The sequence below is a fragment of the Anoplophora glabripennis genome, unplaced genomic scaffold (assembly GCF_000390285.2).
Source record: "Anoplophora glabripennis isolate ALB-LARVAE unplaced genomic scaffold, Agla_2.0 scaffold294, whole genome shotgun sequence".
Taxonomy (NCBI): Eukaryota; Metazoa; Arthropoda; class Insecta; order Coleoptera; family Cerambycidae; genus Anoplophora; species Anoplophora glabripennis.
The window spans coordinates 219,627-246,588 of NW_019416596.1; the positions used below are offsets into that span (position 1 = coordinate 219,627).

The 26,962-nt window shown below is 34.1% G+C and overlaps 2 protein-coding genes across 6 annotated transcripts in view; both read left to right on the forward strand.

Moving 5' to 3' along the window:
* LOC108904602 (E3 ubiquitin-protein ligase FANCL) overlaps window positions 1–9,031 on the forward strand; it is a 146,924-nt gene extending 137,893 nt beyond the window's left edge. For 3 of the 5 annotated variants that reach the window (XM_018707223.2, XM_018707222.2, XM_018707224.2), the window contains exons 3-7: window positions 3,365–3,490; window positions 3,544–4,120; window positions 4,172–4,345; window positions 8,601–8,773; window positions 8,886–9,031. In XM_018707223.2, the coding sequence (XP_018562739.1) occupies window positions 3,392–3,490; window positions 3,544–4,120; window positions 4,172–4,345; window positions 8,601–8,773; window positions 8,886–8,981 (1,119 nt within the window). In that variant the 5' untranslated portion in view covers window positions 3,365–3,391 and the 3' untranslated portion in view covers window positions 8,982–9,031. Of the gene's footprint in view, window positions 1–2,816; window positions 2,833–3,276; window positions 3,295–3,364; window positions 3,491–3,543; window positions 4,121–4,171; window positions 4,346–8,600; window positions 8,774–8,885 lie in introns of those variants that run through there. The other 2 variants (XM_018707226.1, XM_018707225.1) reach the window with 2 other exon arrangements.
* Window positions 9,032–13,987: 4,956 nt separating this feature from the next.
* LOC108904600 (bromodomain-containing protein 7) lies at window positions 13,988–24,265 on the forward strand. The gene is made up of 5 exons (XM_018707220.2): window positions 13,988–14,464; window positions 14,519–14,781; window positions 14,832–15,192; window positions 17,105–17,659; window positions 23,693–24,265. Exons 1-5 carry the CDS (start codon window positions 14,116–14,118, stop codon window positions 24,130–24,132), a joined length of 1,968 nt encoding a protein of 655 aa, XP_018562736.1. The 5' UTR covers window positions 13,988–14,115; the 3' UTR covers window positions 24,133–24,265.
* The last annotated feature ends 2,697 nt before the right edge of the window (window positions 24,266–26,962 follow it).

A 26,962-nucleotide genomic window follows, 5' to 3' on the forward strand; every position in this document is an offset into this window, starting at 1 on the left:
ATATTCTACTCTAGTCTTAGAAATAATATGTTGTCCCAGGGACATGCAATAAAGTGATTTTTATTTTTTTTTCTCCAAAAGGAAAGCAAGACACGAAAAAAATTCAAGGGACAAAAAGTTGCATTTTTATTTGCTCAATGCGATAAAAGTATAAAAGTTTTTAAAAAGTCAGTGGCGCACATTTTTTTGTCAAAAATAATACTTAGGGTGCCCCCGGGACGCCACTGGATTTAATAATTTTAAACTAGTTGGGGGGTAAATTAGTCCCTTTCATATTGAATTCAATTAGCCAAATTGCGACAAAATCGGCTAAAAAATTAAGTTTTTTATGAAAAAACGATTTTGTATAAAAAAGTTCGACACCCTGTATGTTAACAACGAAGCATTATCGAACCTGTTTATATAAACCATTCATTAACGTTAACTTTTATTGCAGCTAGCTCATTTATTACATGAACTGTCAATGTAGAACCTGAAAATAAAAGTTAACCTTTTCTTCAATTGTCTCTAAAATCCCGGTGCGATACGTCCAATAGTTAATTAACAATTAACATTATAAAAAAAAGCTATTATAGGAACAACGATGCGTAGGCGATTTCTCTTTATTTTAATTACTGCAAAAATAAGCTCTATTTAATGCAAAAAGAGCGAATTCCCGAGCGGCTTTTTCCTGACCCTGGGACCTTGCTAGTATAAAAGGCAACTTTATTTCAACTTTTTGAAATTTTTCTTTTTCGATACGTTTTTTTGGATCAATTAGAACCTATGTCTAGGATAGTAACTTCTAAAATTAACGTTTAGTAATTAAACAATTAGTTGCAAGAAAAACGAACGAAATTAATTAACAAATACCTGGAGCAAGAATTTCAAGGTCAATCGAATGGACCTTTGGAACACATGTTGGTCTTTGGATTAACTGTCTTTTCCATAAATTTCATCAACATCCATCGCTTTTTGCAATAATAATGCGCAATTTTTGAAAACTGATTTTTTGCGTTCAACCCTTACTTTACAGTCAACAAATTGATGAAATATGACTTTAGATACCTTAAATTGTAGGTAATTTAATTGCTTAGATTTTCGTGGGCAGTAAAAAAAAGTGAAAAAACACGTACATTTGCCACTTACTTACGGTATTCTGTGAACATGTGGCCTTTCTTACTTTTTTTCGTATAGGGACGTTAAAATTCTATTCGCAGATAAGATTTCCAAAAATACATACTGTAGAAATTGGATGCCACATTTTTGAGTTTTGTTTTTAAATTCACGAACGTATCAAAATTGTACTATCTTCCGAACGCCCTGTACATAAAAACGCTTGAGGCTGTGCTCATATATCTAGAACTCCGGCAATTGATAAATTCGCGGTCCAATCTTGAGGAAACGACCGATCTCGACAGCTACTGTTACGCCGTAATAACCTACCTCTAAAAATAGCCCAAATGATAAATTCCGTTTCACATTTTTGCGAATTTTATTGTGCCTATAAAGGTCGACCTCTCGCGTCCCCCCTCCCTCTCCCAGTACAAATCAAACGCCAACAGAAAGATGTCTGAGGTAATAATGTGTCACATAAAAAATACTTTACGCGACGTGTTCGAGAATTCAAAGTTTACAGACGCAGAAAATCCTTAAAATTAAGTATGACGTGTGCACTTCCCTATTTTACATTGACAATTCAAGAAGAAAGACCCGTCAAAAAGCTAGACGGAAAGAAGCCCTCCAGACTCGAATAAAAATGTCATAAACGTCAAACTAAACCGAGAATGTAGAATTAATGTCACAACCGTTGCAACAGCGTATGTTAGAAAGTCGTTGAGAGTTTCAACTATTCGAAATAAGGATGCGGTTGTTAGTTGCTCTGGTTACCATGGAAACAGAACTCGACAGCGCCTCGCTGTTGTTCCAACTACTGTCCATTCGCGATGCTATTTGAAAAGGCGTGTTCGCGATAACGGATCGAATAGTAAACGCAAACCAAATACAAATTTACATTTCTTTTTATACTATTTGAAGTGTATTTTCGATTCCTAAAGGGTACAACAAAATTCAATAAAACTGAATTAGTTTAGTTCGAAACCCATGACCGCCATGAGCAGTTTTCAGGTTTTTCAGTTTCAGTCGGGCCCCTTTTTCACTTGAACGAACCCGTAGATCCGAACTTGTGTTTAAATCTGCCATCACGAGTTCGTTTTTACAGGTACCTTCTGGTGGAAGCATCCAATCAGGAGCGAGGTCCCCAGCAGAGGAAGTCCGGAGAGGAAAGGGAGCGTCTCACCGCAAATGGTTGGGTTTCATGTGAGGTAGTAGGTTGTATAGTAAGTATTACACCGTTATGGAGTACTGTACAGCCTGCTAACTTTCCTGATCTCAGTCCAATTCGTCGCTGTCGTCGGAATTGTACCGTTTTCTTTATGCGAAAGTATACCCGTTTGGTGTTTGTTATTTTTAGATTGTAGGTCAACTAGATACATTTACATGGATGAAAAGTTACTGGAACATCCTTTTTTTTTTTGTTTTAATAAATTTCACGATGCCGATTCTCGTGTAAATGTATTTGTTGTAATTATAAAGTTGTAGGAAATCAAGTTAGATGTGAAATTGTAGTTAAAAAACCTCAACCTGTACCTTTTCTTTGTCTTATATAAAACAAATTAGTTTAGAGAACGTTAAACTTAAGCAGGACGCATGAAATTGTTAGTACAACATTGTGATCTCGTCAAAATTTATTATTAATGAAGACCAACTTTATCATTTAATTATTAAAACGGTTCAATTCAATCTCCAAACACTTAACTATTTATATCAGATAAATACAGAATATATTTTGTGGTAGGTACTTATAACTTAGTGAATTATAGATAATAATATACAGTGTATATTCATCCATTTGTGTCGTGTAATAATTATAAATATTTATGTGTGACAGTGTCATGTGAACGGACTATACATACCTTGCTTGTTTGAAATTGTTCTAATTCAATTTTCAACCGACAAATATCAACTATTGGACTATGTATGTAACTGTCCCATACCCTACGCTTATTTTAAGTGTGTGTACATCCGTTCTGTTAATCCTGTATTTGTCTTGCAATAAATAAAAAACTTGGGGTTAAATCGCCACGTCCCTGAGACCCTAACTTGTGACGTCACTTGTACTCTCACAAGTTTGCGACTCGGGTATTGGCGGTTAAACAACTCTTCTTCATTGTCATTGTTCCGTTGCGCATAGTTCTTTTTTGCAGTTGAAGGTGGCGGCACTTCACGATCGCGGTTGGTAGCTCTGGTTGTCAGGTTTGTCAAACTGCACTTAACCTACACATTTGTTCAAGGTTAGTTTTTTGAAAGATTTCGTTGTTTCCAGGATTTTCGATGCCTGTTCAGTTTTTAAATGGATGACGCCGATTTGGCCCTGCTGCTGAAGTACCCACTGATATCCAAAGCTTTAGCGGAGAATGCGGTGACGTACAAAGGAACAGTTCATGTGAATGTAAGTTAAATCTTAAGACTTTGAACATATTTTTTTAATGAAACCATCTCTAGGAGGAAGATTACGAAATATGCGTTACAAATTCAAACGATACCAACTTCAAACTGACTTTACCTGAACGACTAACATCTTTTGAAGCAGAAGTCGATGCAGTTATAACAAAGGAACAGCCTAAGAACATTATTACAGTCTTAGACATCATTTGTACCTTTATAAGTACTAAGATTCCGTTCACGGAACCGATAGATCGTTGCGAAGTCTACCGACATATCCTCCACGAATACTCTGACTTCACGAGGTTTTATTTGAACATAAAATCCTGCTTCCTAGCCCACGACTTGTCTAAAGTAAGAATCTCCACACTGGACCAAGGACGGAGGGAGCACTCTTTCGAGATATCGGCGAACTTCGATGACAAAAACGTATTCAGCGTAACGTCTTACGATTTACCACTGGATAAAGAAGAATTTAGGAAGTCGGCCAGTTTGAAAGACATCTACGATGAATTGTTGGGGACGATAGACACGTTCCAACCTTTTTTTGAGGTGATGGATGAGTTCGACAGGAATTGTTGGGTTCTGGACCCCGAGGAACCGAAACGGAGCTGCGGTTACCGCAGAATTTGGATACGTAAGTTTTTGTGATTAATATAATTTACGTATTTTGAGGTTAGGTTTGCAGGGGAAAACTTTTCCGTTATAATAACTTTAAACCCGGTGGACGTATCTAGGTTGCCCGAAATTAAACTTCTGGGACCAGAGAGGCTGGTGGAGGAGTACCGCAGCAATTTGAACTCGAATATAAGCGAATGGGAACCGAAAAATGGCGTTTTCTCGGAGACGTTGAAACTACTAGGTAAGGAAAGTTTTAAAATGATTGCGAATCATTTTTTTTAAACAAAATCTAAATTTTTTTGTTTAATTTTTGAAATCAACATAAATTGGTCATAATGTACATTTTCAAGAAAATTGTTCAATTTTGTATATGGTTAAATTTCTACGAGAATTCGGGTACAATTTCAAAAAATGTTGAATAAATTTTTTGTGTAAAATTTATCATCAAAACAAAAATGTTTATTTTTACAACAAAATGTGATTTTTTAAGCTTCAATTTGTATGTATGGCACCAAATACAATCAAAAAGTTATGTTTTATTTAGAAAATTTTCTTTGACACTGTTTTTTGAGCCACCCTGTACACTGGAAGTTTAATTAAAAAATCCCCAACTAAAGCCAAAAATCAACGGATATCAGCAATTTTTGGAGAGAAAAACACTTGTTTGCATTTTACGTGTAAATGAATTTATTGTAACACGCTTGTAATTTAAGGACCTCTGGGTCTACATAGAGAACTGAATGGACGATTTCAGCACGATTGCAAATGATTTCCAGCAGAAACAATTGCGCAGAGTGTATTAATTCTGTTGAAAAAGAACTTATTTTTCAAAATACTACATTGAAAAATCAATAATTTCAATTCATCATGGCATTTTACAGAGGTGTAAAGACTACTTAGACAATATAGGCAGATCGGTAGAGGCAACGGGTTAATTATTTATGAATGAAACCCACCAGCCAAACTATTTAACTTTGCTGTTTTCACATTATTGTTTCAGCTGGTATATTCGTGAGAAACCAGTGTTCATCAAAATGTTGTAATGGTACTCAAAATATTAATTCAATTTGGGTAATTTGATTTTACAACCAAAAAAATAAGTTTAGTAAGACTAGTAATCCACAGTACAAGCCCCCCCCCTGGAAAGTTGATTACCACATACTTTGTAATTCGTGAGGAGCTTCGTTTTGACGAGTCTACCACACTTTCTCTGCGACTTTCCTCGATTCCTCCGCTTTTCCACTCGGAAAAGTCCAAAAACATGGCAATTTCCCGGGGTCTTGAAAAGTCAAGACCACATCTTTTTTTTTAGCTTAAGTTACTGGAAATTTTGTTGCAAATGCCGATTTAAATTTGTCCGATAGAAATTCTTCCGACATTGACGTGTCTACCGGTCGAAACATGCCAAAATAACAGGGTATTGAAAATCAATTATCACATAGGTAATTTTTAGTAAAATTAATTGTAAATAATTAATTGAGTCAATAAGTATTGCTGTCCGACAAATTTTAAGCCGCGTTTTTTCAGTCCGACACACAGTGGGAAATATTAGAAAAAATTCTCGCCACTTGCCAATTTTCATCGTCTCACCTTGATTTTTTTTTAATAATCTCGTAATCTGAATTTTCATATTCCGGTGAGGTTTTTTCGAAAAATCCTTTTTTTTAATTTTTTAATGCTTAGGGACCGCCCCAACCTCAATGTCGAAGAAAAAACTTTTAAATACTCGATGTTCAGTTGTCGAAAAAAATGTATAAAAAGTATCTGCTATTAATAAAAATTGATTATTATGACCCTTGATGATATATTTGGAGTTAGGTTTTTGAAGAAAAAACATCAGATATATCATCGAGAGTCATAAGGGGCGCTCCCGAAGCATTAAAAAAAAGGGTTTTTCGAAAAAACCTCACCGGAATATGAAAATTCAGATTACGAGATTATTAAAAAAAAAATCACGACGAGACGATGAAAATTGGCGAGTGGCGAGAATTTTTTCCAATATTTCCCACTGTGCGACAGTTGGAAATCGGAATTTTCACGGGGTATGATAAATCTATTACCACATGTCGGAAAAAATAACACGATAGAAAAGTGTTTTTTATAATTAAAAATTATAATGTCCGACAAAAATATATCCGCAAATCGTCAGTCCGTTTTATTCTTGTAATTGTAAATCTCTTATGCTCAATTTAGCCAAATAAATATCGAGAATAGGATTAAACGATTTCAAAAAAGTATGTATGGTGTAAAAAAATTATGCACTAAAGTTTTGGAATTTTCTTTTAGAAAAATAGGAAAATTTTCGTAAAGAAAAATAACAAACGCGAATGAAGACTTGAAAGAGAAAAGAGGATTTTTATATCAAGTATAATATTAATTTATTTAGAAATAGTGCACTAAGATAGTATGTAAGTTAATTACTTTAAACTGCCTGAAACAGTTTATAACTCTATAAACTAATCCTTTTTTTTTCCTATGGATCCTCAAATGCATATGTTGATGTGATGATTTTATTACAAAAAAATATATAAAAATACACTTTGTAATGTCAATACGCACCAAGACTTTGAAGTGGGGCGCGATAGAAAGAGAATCGCTCGGATGGTGGTGACTTTAAGTTGCCCATGAATTTACTATACTGGTTTATTACTAAACCTGTTACAGTTGGTACTACCCATGAAAGTAACATGAGGCGGAAACTTTTAAAGTATTGTAGAAGAAAATAGTTTGAATATATTGAATTTTGCATTTATTAATCGTCTCAGAAATACCTTCATTTGTTTATAACTAAAATTTTTAAGCATAAAATAAGCAATATTATAATTATTTATTTGAAACAAATAATAATCTACATAATAATAATTAATAACCATTTATAAATATGAAAATTTTGAAGTGAAAAAATTAAATTTCATCACGATTATTGATTTATTGATTTTTTAATAATTTGCGGACATTAAATCGTCGGACACTTATATCACTATTTTGTACAGTGAATTTAAAAGTGGAAAAAATTAAAATTGGATATGTGGTAATCGATTTATCATACCGCGTGAAAATCCCGATTTTCAGCTCTCGGACTGAAAAACCACGGCTTGAAATTTGTCGGACAACAATACTTTTTGACTGAATTAATTATTTACAATTGATTTTACTAAAAGTTACCTATGTGGTAATTGATTTTCAATACCCTGTAATTTTGGCATATTTCGACCGGTAGACACGTCAATGTCGGAAGAATTTCTGTCGGACAAATTTAAATCGGCATTTGCAACAAAATTTCCAGTTACTTAAGCTAAAAATAAAAGATGTGGTCTTGACTTTTCAAGACCCCGGGAAATAGCCATATTTTTTAACTTTTCCGAGTGGAAAAGCGGAGGAATCGAGAAAAGTCGCAGAGGAAAAGTGTGGTAGACTCGTCAAAACGAAGCTCCTCACGAGTTACAAAGTATGTGGTAATCAACTTTCCAGGGGGGGGCTTGTACTGTGGACTACTAGTCTTACTAAACTTATTTTTTTGGTTGTAAAATCAAATTACCCAAATTGAATTAATATTTTGAGTACCATTACAACATTTTGATGAACACTGGTTTCTCACGGAAATACCAGCTGAAACAATAATGTGAAAACAGCAAAGTTAAATAGTTTGGCTGGTGGGTTTCATTCATAAATAATTAACCCGTTGCCTCTATCGATCTGCCTATATTGTCTAAGTAGTCGTTACATCTCTGTAAAATGCGATGATAAATTGAAATTATTGATTTTTCGACGTAGTATTTCGAAAAATAAGTTTTTTTCAACAGAGTTTAATACTCTCTGCAATTATTTCTGCTAGAAATCAATCGCAATCATGCTGAAATCGTCCATTTAGTTTCCTAGGTAGACCCAAACGGGTTCTTAAAAAAAATTTCATTGAAATCTCACAGTTCAATCAAATATTACAAGCATGTTACAATAAATTCGTTTACTCGTAAAATGCAAGCATTTTTTTTTTTCCTCCAAAAATTGCTAAAATCCGGCGATTTTTGGCTTCAGTTGGGGATTTTTTAATTAAACTTCAAGTATACAGGGTGGCTCAAAAAAACATATAGTATCAAACGAAAATTTTCTAAATAAAACATAACTTTTTGATTGTATTTGGTGCCATACATACAAATTGAAGCTTAAAAAATCACATTTTGTTGTAAAAAAAGCAATTTTGTTTTGTTGATAAATTTTACGCAAAAAATTAATTCAACATTTTTTTAAATTACACCGCAATTCACTTACGATTTAGAATTTTCACTACATTGGACATGATTTGCAATAGTTAGTAATATTATGAGGTTAGGAAAATGCCACAAAACAACGGACAAGTACCCACAAAACCATACAACAGAGCTAATGCTACGGATAGTAAACGTAAACGCATTAAATTGGCTTGGAACGTAAATACAACTGTCCCTGCTGATCTACATACCTATATTGTGACATAAACACATTTATTTTTTTCGTAGGTTTGGAGAGTTTCCCGCAGAAGCCAGCGGTGGAAGAACGCGTCCCCGACTTGTTAGTGAACAGCGGCGATTGCAGCATATGCTTCTCGTCTAGACTTAACGATAAGCTGCCGGAGGTCATTTGCAAGAATAAGGTTTGCGAAAACTGCTACCACGTCGAGTGTTTGTACGAGGTAAAATAACCAAACGTTTTTGTAAAGAAATTGTTATGACTTGCAACTGTTATTTTTAACAAAAATTATAAAGCTCCGAATTGCTTAAAAAACGTTGCTCTTTTTGTTTCAGTGGTTGATGTCCGTGAATGCGAGGCGGTTCTTCTCGGATGTCGTCGGGTTGTGCCCGAATTGCGAAAAGAATATCACCTGCCCGATACCCAAATAGCTGCACTCAAATGTATATATTTTTTCGTATTTTTGTAAATAAATGTTTTAAGTAGGCGTGTTGCTTTTGTTTGTTCCAAATGACATTTTTCTTGTAGCAACACTACAATTAAAAAAATAAGTAAGTTTTTATCTGTTATACAGAATTTATATGGAAGCTACCTTTTTAACGCACATCATAAATTTGTTTTGTCAAATTCCGTTGTGAAAAATTAATTTTTTTTTACTCATTATTTTCATTAGGTCAGTCAAATTGTCGAAAATGCCTCGTTTTTTGCCAAAATTAGTTCAGGAAACAAAGATGCGTAAAAATAAGGAAAAATTCTATACCCCAGCTGAATGTTAGGGCTTCATTTTCAAAATGGCGTCCAAAGTTTGCAAAAACAGTTTTTTCATTAAAAATAAGAACTAAATATTTTAGAAAATTGAACTTTTTATAACAAAAATTTTAGGCCCAACCCGAAGACAGTTGATAAACATATATTAGTTATTGCAAAAAAAAGGGCTTAAAATCGCGTTTTTTTTAAACTTCGATACAGTGTTCCACCTAAGAGGGATTTTTCTATAACTCTGCTACTGTAAAATTTATAAAAAAAATATGGTGGTTGCCTGGAAGCATGTGGGCCGTGTAAAAAAAATATTTTTAGCTTTACAGGGTGTTCCATTTCTCGTGGGCGCTACATAACTTTGTTATTTTAAATGGAACACCCTGTATATTATTTCATTTTAGTATTCCTTGGTTAATATTAGGTAGAGTTTATTAAATGTGAATAATATACAGGGTATTCCATTTAAAATAAGAAAGTTATGTAGCGGCCACGCGAAATGGAACACCCTGTAAAGCTATTGTATTTTCTTTACGTGGCCCAAATGATTCCAGACAACTTTTATTAAAACCACTTTTTTATAAATTTTACAGTTGCAAAGTTAGAAGGATCCCTCTTAGGTGGAACACCCTGTATATTTAACGCGAAAAAATATTTTTTTTACGAAACCTTCATAATATTTAATACGTGGCAAGTAGAATAAGTGCATTTTTGTAAAAATGCAAAATATTTGATAGTTTTTGCAAATACAGTAATGCACTTGCGTGACCCGTTTTGGGCTTAAAATTTTCTCTAAGAGTTACACTTTCCTGTGCAAATTGTGCGCGTATTGCAAAATAATTGGAAATATGCGAAAAATCTACCGGAACTTTGACTTCTTTTTTGGGCCGAAAAATGTTGATCTTTTTCTTATCGTAGAAATTTAATCGGAATGGCTTTATTGCCATTTGAAAGCTGACATTTTTTCATGAATTTAAAATAAAACAAGTATAACCAAGAAATTTTTTTTCAAAATATCGCAACGACCTCATTTATTAATATTAAGGTTTGAAATTTACAATACGCGCAAAATTTTCACAGAAAAGTACAACTTTTAGAGAAAATTTTAAGCCCAAGATGGGTCAAGTAAGTGCATTACTGTATAATTTATTGAAAAAAAATTATTTTCTTTGAAAAAGCTAATTATTGCGAAAACTATCAAATGTTTTACAATTTTAAAAAAATGCACTTATTCTACTTGTCAAAGACTATATATTCTGAAAATTTTGTAAAAAAAATTTTTTTGGTTTTAAAGATATAGAAGTTTTAGAAAAATACGAATTTTGGCTGTTTTCTTGCAATAACTAATACATTTGGTTATCAATTGACATCGGGCTATAGTCTGTTTAGAAATGAAAGATAGTAATAAAAGCTCATTATGTATGCAAATCGTAAATAAATGTAGTACTGGTGCTTATATTCAATATATTTATATTATGTTATATCGGTATAGATGAGGTGTACTTTTAAAAAAACTTTGTGTGACCGGGTTGTACTAAATTGTAGCAGGTAGCTAAAATTTAATCCCCGACAATCCGTCTTTGTCTATGCCGCTTCAATTTCTCGGTCCATTTCTCTTATAAGTAAACAATATAAAAACAGCATTTCAAAACATGAGGCTACTTTAAGCNCTTTTTTTGGGCTGAAAAATGTAGATCTTTTTTTTATCGTTGAAATATAATTGGAATGGCTTTGTTGCCATTTGAAATCTGACATTTTTTCACGAATTTAATAAAAATATTCCAACAAGAATAACAGAAATTTATTTTTTTTTCTTTCAAAAAATCGCTACGACCTCATTTATTAATATTAAAGTTTGAAATTTACACATGATGTGGTTGAATGCTTTTACTTCAATATAAAAAAATAGTCCGCAGTGATTGATCCTCTTTTTTTCAGCAAAACAGTAAACTTAATTTTCTTGGACCCCGCAAAATGCTTGCTCCGCTCCATACAACTAACAACCTTTCAAAATTGAGCAGGCATGCTAAGCACTAACTGAGTAGCTGACAACACTGAGTCACAGTCTTTCTCTCCCCCACCACATGCATCAACGTATCGAGCAGAACGAACATTTTACGGGGCCCAACAAAATTAAGTTTACTGTAAAAAAAAAAGGTCAATCATTGTGCACTATTTTTTATATCAAGTAGAAGCATTCAACAATATGTGTAAATTTCAGACCTTAATATTATTAAACGAGGTCGTAGCGATTTTTTGAAAAAAATAAAAATTATCGGGTCCTGTTGGTCACAGGACATTTTTTAATTTCAAATTCTGGGAAAACATGTCAGCTTTCAAATAGCAATAATGCCGTTTTGATTAAATTTCAACAATAACAAAAAGATCTACATTTTTCGATGCAAAAAAAGAAGTCAAAGTTTCGGTACATTTTTCGCATATTTTCAATTATTTTGCAATACGCGCACAATTTGCACAGGAAAGTATAACTCGTAGAGGAAATTTTAAGCCCAAGATGGGTCAAGAAAATACATTACTGTATGATTTATTGAAACTTGAAAATAAATTATTTTTTTCGAAAACGCCAATTTTTGCAAAAACTATCAAATGTTTCGCAATTTTACAAATATGGACTTATTCTACTTGTCAAGGACTACAGATTCTGAAAGTTTCGTAAAAAAAATCTCTTGGTTTTAAATATATTGAAGTTTTAGAAATATGCGAATTTTGGCCGTTTTTTTGCAATAACTAATACATTTGGTTATTAATTGACATTGGGCTGGCCACAAAATTTTTGCTCTACAACTTTTGTCCAAAACATTTTTTTTTTCTAAATTGTTTATTTTTAAATGAAAAATACTATTTTTTGCGAATTTTAGACGCCAGTTTGAAAATAAAGCTCTACCATTCAGCCGGGATAAAGTAGTCGATTCAATTCTACGGAGTTTTTCCTAATTTTTACGTGACTGTTTACAGAATTTTATTTTGGCACGTAAAAATCTAATTTGATCGGACTACATCCCCTAGCCGCCAGAAGTCTTTCTTTTTTCCCATATCAGGTCGAAATTTACAATGAAGATACACAAACACACCATACTGTCACTAAACAATGAAACGACTATACGGTTGTACAATGCACAGAAGATCACTTTAAACTAAACTCGAGTTTACGGTAAATCCCAATGCTATTGTACAAATTCTATTTTGATACCAGTAAAAACGTTATGCAAAAATCGGGAAACTGAATGTGCAATAAAATAAAAATATTTCAAATATCAAATTACTTTTTATAAAATTAGAAAGAAATTATTTAAAAAAATTTCGGTACAGTACATTTGGTAACGATCAGTCTTAGTTAATATTTAATAAATCCTGCAAAGAATAAGCTTTAATTTGTGAACATAAAAAAATGTGATGACTAAAAATAACATGTTGCTAGGTCATATAAAAGTAATATACTTTTATAAAGTTATTTTCCATTGTAGTTTCGCTCTCTATCCTCTATACCCTCTGATGGCTTCACAGAGTTGGTTTAAGAAGATAACAACACTACATTGAAAGGCGTGCACATAAATCGAGTTTGGGAATTGCCCAGTAACGGCGTAGAAAAGAGTTTAAGGCAGTTAAAAAAATGAATTATTTGATAATATGTAGAAGAAATGAAGGGATTTAGTTTTGGCAAGATATTAAAACCATTTCATAAGAATACTGTGTTTATTTATATAATTAACAAAAAGAGAGCAAAGAAGCACAACACATTTTGAAATTTCAAAAATACAGGGTACTGCAATATTCCATTGACAAAATGAATGAGCATAAATCTGCAAATGCTACGTTTTTCAGATGATAAAAAGTTTTATTTTAATTTTTTATATCTCATCTGTTTTTGTTCCCTGATAAATACAGTGTTATCAATTATTTCATTCATTGACTAATTATTTGATTATCATTTTTCTCGAAAATGGTACATGCTACCGAATTTCGACAAGTATACCTTTTTTTTGCAGTCTACTTTAGAGTTTATAGTACCGTTTAGAAATGTAATAAATTTTGACATTTAAATTTTTTTTTTTCGATTGTACCCTCCAATTATCTGTATCGGCGACACTGCTTTTCAGAAAGAAACCGTTTGCACATTATTCTTAACGCACAGTTGATGTTTACTCGTGTACAAATTTTAACATTTTCATCTTTAGCCGATTTAAAGATAATTAAGGAAAACCATTTGGAAGTAACAACTTCAACACACCGTGTCTCGAAAACAGGGCGTCTAAGAAAAAAACTTTACATGAACTACCCCTATTATTTTCCCATGGGGAACTTGCACACAAGTTTTTTTGAAACATGAATTGGACACCCTGTATATCCAGTAAATTGGTTCCTTTATTTATTTTTCAATAAATTTTAGTAATTTTAGTTGTATTCCTTTCATATTGGTTCATATTCTTATATATTTCAAACATAGGTGCTCTGTGATTTCAAAAATAAATTTTACAGGTTTTTTAATTAAGTCTAGTTATTATTTATTAAACAATTTAAATAACAAATCAAGAAAGTCGTTAAATCAGTGTATTCTCCGTAAGTATTAATACTAAAAGATAAAAAATTATGTGTATCAATATTTGTCAGCAAGATTTTCTAAAAACACTGGCTTTGTGTTTTCTTTTCAAATTTGGTGATTACTATCGACCCGTTGGTAATATTTGAAGCAGTCAGGTTGGCAGCCCTAAACAACCGTTGCCAATTTAACCTCGAAAACGGAACAACTGCGTTAGGCTTTTATTTATATATTTTTTTTTCTGAGTCAAAATGTCGTCGCCGGCTAGTTCTCCCTTGGTGAAGAAGCACAAGAAACACAAGAGCGAAAAACGAGAGAAGGACGACAAACCGGGCGGTTTAAAGTTGATCCTCAAAGTCGGCTCCCAGGCGACCCCCGAACACAACGCCGATTTCCACCAGAACCTGCCCCTGATCGGCGAGGGGATGGAAGAACAACAGATGCAGCTGGACCCTAACGATCCCTACTTCGCCATGTCCAGATCCCATCATAAGAAGTCCAAGAAGAAGAAAAAGAAGAAAGACAAGAACAAGGACCGTGAGAAAAAGCACAAACACCACCACAAAGACAAGAAGCGCAAAAGGGAGGAGGACGGGGAAGGTAAGGATGTGTTTGTAATAATCCATGCTTTGTTTGTAGCACTGTTATTTTTAGATGAGATAAGTGTTTACCCTCAAATCGGAAGTCCTGGTCGTGAACTGAGGACTTGCGTTATAAAGAAACTGCAGGAGCGCACTCCTTTATCGAAGGGCTTGGACCATTTATTGGGCCTGTTGGAGAAGAAGGACCCTCAAAATTTCTTCGCGTGGCCTGTAACGGATAATATAGCCCCCGGTTACTCGAGCATCATCACGAATCCCATGGATTTCAGCACTATGCGCCAGAAAATAGAAGAAAACCAATACTCTCACTTGGACGTAAGCGTTTTGAGCACTATACATTCGTTTTATTCATTTATCCTTTGTAGGAATTCGTAGCGGACTTCAAGTTAATGTGCACCAACGCCATGAAATACAACCACGTCGACACTGTCTACTACAAGGCGAGCAAGAAGCTCCTGCAGGCCGGCATGAAGATAATGGTGCCGGAGAAATTAGGGTGGATGCTGAACTTGGTACCTGAGATCACGAGCGAGGACGTCGGGTTCGAGATAACCGCCGAGATGAGGGCGCACAAGCACCACGACGAGCACGACGACAGCGACCATGTCCACGAAGGTAAGAGGCGGATGCCCGCCACGAAGTTCGAGGCGATACCCGACGAGCTGACCCCGGAGGAGATCCTCGCCAAGTCCCAGATTGCCGCGAGGCATGCCAGGGCGAAGCTGAGTGAGTACTTTTCGATTTGTCTCCTTTAACGAGGATCGGGGGGTGAAGCGGGACGCGGGGTAACAAATCGATAAATAATTCGAGGATAATTCACAGAATTTGATTTCATGTTGCAAAAATAATACGAAATCGGCTGCATTTTTTCGTAGCATCCGATCCTCCTTAAATTACAGTTAGAAGTGATTTTTTAATCGGTTTCAGAAATGTGTATGTCGGTAAAGCATAATTTTACGAGGGAAACTGAATGATTTCAGTAAAATATCTTTTTGTAACATTTAAATTATGAATACAAACATGATTCCATCAATAATGCAATACGTTTGGTGTCCAAATTATTATTTTTTTCATTATTTATATCCAATAATTAATCGATTCCGACCCAAATGGGACCTCCCCCCCTCCTTCCTAGTCAGGATCAAAGTCAATTAGAGGTCAGACTGAAAAAAAAAGGGGAATTAAATCAAAAGATCTCGGTATTCAGGTTTTTTGGGTCGCTGATTCCGAATCGGAAGTTAGTTTGTCTTTATTGGGCCACTTTAAGGTTGTTTCAAGGTCATTTCAAGATCAAATTGAGAAAAAGCCGAGCAATCAAGTCCAACCACTTGTTAGGATTTTGGGGTCAATGGGTTAGAATCCGAGATTAGTATGTCTATATCATGTCATTTAAAGGGTGTCTCAAGGTCACTTCAAGGTCAAAAACCGAGCAATTAAGTCTAACTGTTTGTTAGATAGGTTTTTGGGATAGTTGAGTTCCAATCCGAGATCAATTTGTTTGCATCAAGTCATTTGAGGGTTATTTCAAGGTCATTTGAAAAAAAAACGGAGAAATCAATTATCGTTTTTGAAGTCTGAATTTGAACACAAGGTCATTTTTGTGTCAAATAGGTAGTTTTTGAGATAAAAGATCTGCTCCTTCAGAAGATGAACTTGCCTAAACCTTGCGTAGCTCTGTTTAAACTCGAATGGTTTTAATAACCTATTTTTAGTATCAACAATTTTAGCGAAAACTGAGGGGTCTGAAATTGTCTCTCACCAACCCTACCAGAAGTCCTTTTTCTCAAATCAACCTTGAACCTTTATTAATACATATAAATGGACCTCGAATTCGGATTCAGCGATTATAAGAATGGTAATTGATTCCAGGGTTAACTTTAAACTGACCTTCAAATGACCTGACACAGATAAACAGGCCTTGGATTTGAACTCAGAAACTCCAAATACCTGTATAACAAGCGGTTAGACTTATTTGCTTGGTTTTTCTCAACTTAACCTTGAAATGACCTTGAGACGACCTTCAAATAACCTTATACAAACAAACTGACCTCAGATTGAAACTCAATAACCCCAAAATCCTGTATAATATGTGGTGGGACTTGATTGCTTGGTTTTTTCTCAGTTTGACCTTGAAATAACCTTGATACATCCTTAAAATGGCCTGATACAGACAAACTAACCTCCGATTCGGCCTTAACGACTTATAAAAATCTAAACACCGAGACACTTTGATTTAATGCACTTTCTCTCAATCTGGCCTCTAATTGACCTTGATCCTGACTAGGATGTTACTAATTCGGAGGGGGGAGGTCCCATTTAGGGTGGAATCGTTTTTTTATAATATAGAAGTCGCCATTTGGCAAAATCATATACACGACGAATTTGAAAGAGAAATTCATCAAAATATGGGCTCGTTCTGGAGATTTTTCAATATACTTGGTACAAGTATGCAGTATGCAAAATTAACCATATTCCTGGATATTTGTAACAAAAATGTACACGAAATGCGCTAAACGTTCCTGGTTTTGGCTTTATTTATCAGCTTATTACGTTCATTTGGAATATTTTTGCACAGAAAATAAATAGAGTATATTCACTCGAATACGCCAATTTAAAGAGTGAAAAATCCAATTTTCAGTGCTGAAACGGGGCGGCCCGGGCATGGGCTTTCTGAAACAAAAGAAGGACGGCACCACCCACCTCAACGTCCTAGTCGGCGGGGACGGCGTCATCCCGGGCACCAGAAAACGCCCCGTCCTGCTGGGCCAGCTCTGCGGCAAACTCTCCGAGGGCTCCAGTCAGCTCCAGGGCTTCCGGGAGGACCGCCGGAACATCGCCAAGCCCGTCAAGCCCCTCTATTACGGCGCTTTTGGCTCGTACGCCCCCAGCTACGACTCGGCCTTCTCAAATCTCAGCAAGGAGGAGAGCGATCTCGTCTACCAGACGTACGGGTCCGACACGGCAGTACAGTACGCGGAGAGCGTGCAGGATTTCGTGAAGGATTCCGATTACGCCACGCATTTGGTCGACTCGCTATTGGACCTACTGACGGGTGGCGATCATTCCAAGACCAAGAAGGTGCTGGAGGACAACAAGAATTTGAGGGAGGAGGAGGCCGCCGTCAAGACGATGTTGGAAGTGAAGCCGATCGATGCGGTGAAGGTGAACGTCGATGAGTTGAAGGGCTTGCAAGGTGAGTTTGGTTTGTCTGTTGCAAGAAATGTTTTTTCTGTTTCTATTTTCTATTTCGATATAATTTCATAGAATGTTTAGAATGTCTAGTTTTTTTCTTAAAATAATAGCAAAGTGGTACACCCTTGTATGTATGTATGTCGGAAGGTGGTGGAATTGTTTTTCCACCGCGTCACTTAGGCCTTATTAGGCCCCTTGTACACCCTCCTTCATTACTCGAGTACTTTTCTTCAAACCATCCTATTTACTGCACGGGTGGCTTGGTGGCAAAGTCTCGTACAGTTTATGTATGATAGCATGGTCTTGAGTTACAGAGATTTTCTTTGCTCTGTTCTCATTACCATTTATCGGGAACCACAGGCATGCGGCAAATGTTGGGCGACCCAGGTCTCTGGTAGGCTGCCACAGCCACGTTCCCGAGCCTGCCTTAGGTCACCCATCCAAATTCCAGCCTGGGTCCGTGATGCTTGCCTCGGCAGGCCGAAATCTGCCGGCCAAGACACCCGGCTAGGCGGTCCCTGTGGTCGTCTAGTGGTTAGGACTCTACGTTGTGGTACACCCTTGTTTTATTATTTTGTCTTTTGAGCAACAGCAGGCGTAATGTACAATGATACCGCAAAATAGTAGTTCATTTGCATCTCCAACTACAATAGTTCCAGAATTGCATAATTTACAATTCTATAAATACATTTAGTCCAGTCGGTATCTGTTACGGGATGGATGTTTTATTTAGTAATTAGGCCAACCAACAGAGATTTTTTGGACACTTAAATATATTACAGCAAAGAGCGACCGCAAAAACAGCATATTTTTGGCCTATTTTCTCATCTTTGTCAAAAATCTTAAAAAAAGTCCTAAAAATATTCTGCATATGTCAAATTATTGGTAATGAAAAATCAAGATGAGCATATTTTTTAGTTTTTCGAAAAATGTCGAAAATCACCACAATTCACAATTTTTCAAGTAATTTTTTATTTTTTCCGCATTTAGGGGATGATTTAACCCCCTTAGCGAATTTAAGGGTGGACTTACAACTATATCACGCCCTCATTAATCATGAAAATAAATTATTTCCTATTTGTAAGACTTTATTTTATAGAAAAAAATACAATAAGAATTGCTTTTATTTCTTATTGATATTATTCGTACATTTCAGTTTTGCGTCATCATATCAACCCCTAATTAGGGGTGATTTTCGACTTTTTTCAAAACACTAAAAAATGTGCTCATCTTGATTTTTCATTACCAATAATTTGACAAATACAGAATATTTTTAGAATTTTTTTTAAGGTCTCTGGCAAGGGTGAGAAAATAGGCTAACTTTGCGGTCACTCTTTCATGTATTGCCTTTTGAAAAATACTTATTAAATGAAAACCCAAGTAATTTCCCCAGCAAAATCGTGATACATTTTTTTTTAAACAATAAAAACCGCAAAAAAATGAAATTTTTTTTGCGGTTTTTTTATAATATCTCGTAAAATAATTATGGAATCGTCTTGCTCTCTATAGGACTCTTGTAGAAAATAAAAAACCTATAAAATGGTTTGTTTTGTGCGACTCGATAGGTTCCATTTTTACAGAGGAAATCCGGAAAAACCTCTAAAATAGACCTTTTTTCAAAAATTCATAACTCCATCAAAGAGTGACCGCAAAAAACCTGTGATTTTCCCCGTTTTTTCACAATTCGCAGAGAATTAAAAAATTACATAAAAATATGTTTTTGGTCGCAAATTACTTGTAAAAAAAACTGAAATGAGTATAGCTTTTAGTATTTTGAAAATTTAAAAAAATCACCCCTACTTAGGTGTTGATTAAATGCCAAAAATGAAGAATTTGAATATTACCATTTGATATAAAAACTATTATTACCATGAATTATGAATTATCTTAATATATTTTTTTGCAATTTTAACAATTATTTCTGATATCCTCTATTTTTGGGGATGATTCCACCCCCTGAGCACGCTTAAGGGTGGATTTTCTAATTCAACATGCTTATTTCAGTCATGAGAATAAATTTTTGTTTGTATCAAGAATCATTCGATAGAAAAATTTACATGCTAATAGTTTTTATATTTATTGGTAATATTCAATTCTTCATTTTGGGCGTTTTTTCAACCCCGAAACAGGGTGATTTTTGAAAATTTTCAAAAAACTAAAAGCGAAGCTCATCTTAATTTTTTACGACGAGTAATTTGAGACCAAAAACATATTTTTATCTATTTTCTTTAGTTCTCTGCGAATTGCGAAACAACGGGCGATTTTTGTGGTCACTCTTTAAAGCTGGAGAAACAATCTTGCGGAAAATGACAGATAATAATATGTAGTTTAATCGTGCGCAAGATGGTTTCTGTCCGATGCATACTTTTTGCACAATTGCATTATAAACAAATTAGGTTCTTTTTGTGAAATTTTTATGTGTATTATTGTTGCTGCAATACAATATAGACCGAAAAAAATCGGTGAAAAAATATTGTTTCGGAGGACTTCATGATATAGTAGTATTGCAGAAATTTTTTCATCCAAATCGGCCAGGTAGATTTCGCACGATTGAATTGTTAATTATGAAAATACAGAATTACATACCTATTTTTCAATTCTCTCTCACGGTAAAACCAATGATTATTTTAAGCTCCCAATTTTTATACATACCCTTTGGAGTCTCAACTATCAATCGAATTGACAGACAAAATCCACTTTTGATCTTGTGGATACAATGAATCGTCATCGAAATATGAAAGCTCAAAGTTGAAGTGAGTTTACGGCAAAACAACGTACCGTACAATAACAATCAAAAGTGATTTTGATTGTTTGACTCAAAGACTATGAAAATTTGTTTAAATCAGAAATGTATTTTAACCGGTTTGATGCAAAAAAGATTGATACATTTCACAGGAATCGAACAGAGAGTAAAAGAGTGTGGAGTGGAGGGACTATGCAAACTGAGCAGCATAATTCACTCAAACAACTTCAATCGAGTTTTTCTTAGCTTCTACAACAGATAAAAAGATGATTTTTTTTTTAATTGATAGAGGGAAGCAAGATTTATTCGAATTTTATAATGTCAATTCAAAAAATCTTTCAGTTTAAATTTATATGCAATATAAAGATCATATTAATTTTGAAATAAAAAAAAAATGCAAAAAAGCGTCTATTTTTCAAAAACTACATAGTTTTCATTGAGATAAAATCTTAAATACAATTGCTCATTTCAAGATTAGCATTTATTTTGAAGATTTTTTTGGATTGACATTGTAAAATTGAACAATTGTATTTAAGAATTTAGAAAGAATGAATGAAAACTATGTAGTTTTTGAAAAATAGAGGCTTTTTTGTATTTTTTTTAAATTTCAAAATTAATATGTCCTTTACATTGCATATAAATTTGAGCTTTTGATTTGACTTTTTGATTCGACATTGTAAAATTCGAATAGACCTTGCTTTCGATCGATTAAAAAAAAATTATCTATTTATCAGTTGCAGAGGCTGAGAAAATGTAGATTGAACTTATGCGAGTTATGTTGCTCCACACGCATAGTCCCCCCACTCCTCGTTCTGACTGTTCGATTCCCGTGAAATGTATCAATCTTTTTTGCATCAAAACGGTTAAAATACATTTCCGATTTAAACAAATTTTCATAGTTATAAAGTCTTTGCGTCAAACAATCAAAATCACTTTTGATTGAACTTTCATATCTCGATGACGATCCATCGTATCCATAAGATCAAAAATGCATTTTGTTCTTCAATCCTTCCTCTATTTGATCCTATAATTACATTTGAAGAATATGCAAATACGGTACCTCCAGCTCTAAAAGTTTATAAATATTTTTTCGAAGAAATTTTGAAAAAATTCTAATTGTTGCTAAAATAGGGATTGATAGTTGAGACTGCAAAGGGTATGTAACGAGCGTTCAAATAAAAACGTGGTCAAGTTGGTTCTGAAAATTTGGACGTAGGGCGTAGCGTATAGCAAATGAACTTAAACGTCATCTGTCAAAGCGCTATATCGCCGCTATCAATTTGAATATTTTCGTTTTAAAAAGCGTTTAAAATGGTGTTTTCTCAAGAACAAAAAGTGTTTATCATAGAGTCCTACTTTAGAAATGGACGCAAGATTGATGGAATATGGAAGTATTCTATTGAGGAATGTTTCATAGAATTTCAAAATCAATTTCCCGGCGTTGTTGAGTACAAAATTTTTCAAAGTGCAGTTCAGCGTTGTGTTAATGTTTTTCGTGAAACGGGCAGTGTAACAAGAAAAGAAGGAAGCGGCCGACCTAAAAAGCGGACTGAAGAATTAAAAGAAAATGTCCAACAAATAATGGAAAATGCGCCAAGAACTTCTGTACGTGTTTTATCACAAATGGTGGGAGTATCAGTCGGTACCTGCCACACAGTGTTAAAAAAAGATTTGCGTTTGTTCTCCTATCGTTTAACTTGTCAGCAAGAACTTCATGAAGTTGATTTTCCGCGACGGGCTGTATTTTGTGAATGGTTTTTAAACAACTACGGTGAACTTCATAATATCACCTTTTTTTCTGATGAAGCCTGGTTTCATTTAAGTGGTTACGTAAACTCACAGAATATGAGAATGTGGTCTTCTGAAAAACCAGATAACTTTTTTGTCGAGGGCCCTCTACACGCTCAAAAAATTGGAGTTTGGTGTGCTCTCAATCGAAGGAGGATTTATGGACCTATTTTTTTTAATGGTACTCTTACTGCGCAAAGGTATAGAGAAGAAATTATCGCTCCTTTTGTTAACCAGCTGGAAGAAAACGAAATTACAAACTTTTACTTTCAACAAGATGGCGCAAGGGCACATACGGCAGGCGAGACGATGAATATGTTGAGGGAAGTTTTCCAAAATCGACTAATAAGTCTCAATGCTGAACATGAATTTCCACCGAGGTCATGTGATATTACGCCGTGTGATTTCTTTTTGTGGCCTTACCTTAAAAACACTATTTTTGAACTGCCTATTCCTGATTTAAACCATCTGCAGGCTCGACTTATAGACAAGATTCGTGAAATTAACAATACCCCGAGCATCTTAGAAAATGTCTTTAATTCTTTGAGGAACAGGTGTGAAAAGTGCTTGGAACAAGGAGGGGGACACTTTCAGCAGCTGCTTTAATTTATTGTTATAACAAGGAGGGGGACACTTTCCGCAGCTCCTTTAATTGTTTGTTATTGTTATCACGATTATTCTTTAAAATAAAGTTATATAGTCATTAACGTTATTGAAACTGACAGCTGCTATACAGCTCGTTGAGAAATGAGGTTAAGTTGGTCGCTATAAGCTACTCCCTACGTCCAATGTGTCAGAGCCAACTTCGACCACGTTTTTATTTGAACGCTCGTTATAATCATTGGTTTTATTGTGAGAGAGAATTGAAAAATAAGTATAATTTTGTATTTTACATTAACAATTGAATTGTGTGAAATCTATCCGGCCGATTTCGATGAAAAAATTTCTGCAGTACTACCATATCACGAAGTACTCAAAACCATACTTTTTATATGGCTGCTCTAAAGTCAAGGTCCGAAATAAATTCATGAAAAAACGATATTATTTCACAATTTTTTTTCTTTCTACACTGTATTGCAGTAACAATAATGCATGTAAAAATTTCGGACCACTTTTATTTTGAAGAGAATCTCAAAATGAAACTTTTCCTGTGACTATTTTCTCTAATGTCAATATGCTCCGAGTTATACATGAAAGAAGGGAGAAAAATGCGTCTTTTTAAATTTCTTTTTTACATTTTCGGGCGCAGATCGTAATTATCATTCTACATAATATTTAGAACTATTTCCAAAAAAAATTAGCGTTACTATAAGAAAAATCCATACTTTTAAAACACATACCGACTGGACTAATGACTTACAGGTTAATCGTAGTTTATAGAATTATAAATTTTCAGAAAATCGCAGAATTGACCCATTATTCTCATTTATACTTGTAAAAATTCACCTCCAACATTTCGAAACACTGAGTAAGTTAAAACCGAAACGAATTTGACCGTTTCAGAGTTCGGCATCGACGTCAACTTCCTGGACAACATGGAGGACGAGATCCGCATGTCGGAGGAGCGCCACGAGCTCCAGCAACGCCTCGACAGCATGTGCCAGCTGCTGGAGAAACTGCAGCAGACTCAGTACCAACGCCTGTCGGCGCCGTTACCGCCCCAGCTCAACAACTGCCCCCAACCCTCCGAGGAGGAGACGCAGATAGCGGAGAACATCACGGAAAACCTGTCGGACATAGCCAGACGGGTGAATCCGGGGGATATCGCGCCCGTTCCGGGTATAAGGAAGGCTCTCGGGTTGCCCATGCCGGAGGTGAATCCTCCCGAGGTGTCCAATATCGATTTGGAGTCGGAGTTGAGGCAGTTCTTGGAGAGCGAACCGAGTCTGGCGCAGAGCCCGTTACGGGACGATAAGACGATCGAGGAGATTTTGATGGAATAGGGATCGGATGTTGTACATTTTTAGTTTTTTTTTGGGATTCTTTTTGTTTTTTTGGACAGTATTACTGCAGTGGCATTGGGATTCCGTGTATATTTTGTATGAAGTGGGCTTCAATAAAGACGTTTAAGAATTTTTCGATTGTTTTCTTTTACAGATCGAGTAAAAACGTCCAAATTTTTTTGCAGTAGTAGAAAAAAATTTAAAAGGGTTCTCTACGCTCAAAAATAAAGGTAAGTATCATTCCCGATATTAATGAAATTACATAATTTTAGTTATTTATTTATTTTTTTATTTTTTTTTGTTTTTTGAGTTATATTGATTTTTTTGAAATTTGATACTTATCGGTAACACACTGTACATAAGAATATAGAAGTCATTGAAATTGTGACGGGATAAAGGGCGTAAATGGCTCCTATCGACTAGAAAATTCAAAAAAAAATTTCAAAAATTTTTAAATTGAAGAAAATTAATTAAAATTGTTGTCTGCAAAGGTTTCCTTCTTCCAAATCAATAACCTTAACTGTTTCTGCAAAGAACTCGTTCAATTCCTTTCGATGGTATTGCACGGCTGTGTTTTCCGTTTACATCCCGATAAATAATCCTTAAACGTGACACATTTTATAAATTAATAATAATTAAAGGTGATTTGACAAATTTTAATACTTGTGAGTGTATAAAACAGTTTCTTTTATGTTCAAATCCCATTTTGTTCAAAGTACAAAATAGGTACATTTGAACTACTTTTAACAAAAACACATTTTTCAAAAACCGTCATCAAAAGTCAACATTTTCATTAAATTATCTGTTAACAAAGTGAGTTTTAACTAATTACAATTTATTTTGCACTACATGTAAACTGAAAGTGCCGATATTGCAGGGAGTTAAATTTATGCCAGATCCAGTGCTGTCAGTTATCGTAGCTTTTAGTTCTGGGTGTTCAATGAGGCTGCTGCTGTAATTGTTTAAGTTTACTGTGCACGTTGAATTATTGGCAAGTTCCGTTCCAACCATCTCGGAGTACGAGTATTAGAATCGGGAATTCTTGTAATAATTATTGAATTTTTGTCTTCTATATCATCGATCGTTCAGTTCCACAAACACCAATTATTAAAATGACGTGAAAAGTTGTCCAAAATTAGTTAAATCGATTGATTTATATTTGAATTACCTTTTCTACAAGGTTGGCATGATATATATACGATATATATCATTGATATATATCACGATATTTATTCCTAGATATATATATATCATGATATTTATAAAAATTTAAATAATGATTCGTACTGGTTTAAAGTTGCTAAAACTGTTAACAGATGGCAACAAAACCATATACTAATCGTTGACAAACGTGTTATTTATGTGATTCCCCGAATTATTCAACAAACTAAAATTGAATGAATATTTTTATTTCATTATTTCTCCAGGTGTCAGTCAATTCGAGCAGGTGTGTTTGTATTTATTTTAACATTTATGAAATTTATGTTGACGGTGTAAATTGGTTAGTTTTCGTAATATGTACCTAATATTCACGTAAATATTTTTTATTAGTTTCAGAATTTATATTTATTTTTTCGTTCTTGTTTTTGATATTTGGAATAAAAATATTTACCTAAATAGTTTCTTAATTTTATTTCGCTACTATAATATTATACATAAACTAATTAATTAAAAAAAAATAAATATCAAGACTTGATATATATCGGATATATGTCAAGATATATATTTGATATTTATATAAATATCATGATATTTGCCAACCTTGCTTTTCTAGCAGAAATCTTGTTCTTGAAAAAATCTTTCAATTTCCTCTTTCGTTAGAATTCTGTACTTTTTCGGACGGTATCCAGCTGATTTGCCTTACAAATATGGTATTACTTTTGGAAATTTTCTGATACTTACATTTTTTTTGCATTCACTGTACTTTTTTAACATGAAATATACTGACCATAACGTCGAAGGTCTAATTTTATTAATTTTATGTTCAAAATATGCCAGTAATACCGCTTCGAACACTTTTTGAAGTTTCTTCGAACTACATCATCCTTCGAATTCGTTGTAGGCAATCTCGTACTGTCTCGACGATTTTTTGGGGACAGCATTTTGTGCCGCTCCCAATACTTCCCCTGGTAAATGCTCGTCTTCACTTTCCGAGCTCATTTTGAATTAAACACTCTTGGAATATGAATTACAATATATAATTCTGACTACTACTTTTTCAAACAACCAATTTTTATTGTTTCCATTTAAATTTGGATAAATTATTATTCTGAAAATTCAATAAGTTTTATAATTAGGTACTCAATGCAATAATTAAAGATTACGTGGCAGATTTGAATGCTTACAATTGTATAAAACAGTTTTCTATGATCTAATCCTACTTTCTTCGTACTGCAAAATCAATACATTTGAACTACTTTTAACAAATATAATGGATTTGCTATTTTTTTTTAAGTGGTTAATGTATAGACTTGAACAAGAAAACCTTTTTATAAAATGTGTAATAGTCTAATGTCAGATTGTTTAATTAAAAAAAAAATTGATTTCATAAATAGTCGCTAAAGAATCTTATGAATGGTTTCTCCTGTTCCATATCGATAACTAATCTAATCAATTTGGTTAGTTATTAAAAAAATAAATAATTTAATACCTAATTGAAATGTATACATTGTTAAAAAGGTGATAAGAAAAGCTCATTCAATGCCATGCCATAGTATTTCGCGCTATTTTCCATTTAAATTTTTATAAATTATTTTCAAAATTCGATAAGTTTTATAATTAGGTACTCAATGTCATAATTATAGAATACGTGGCAGATTTTAATGCTTAC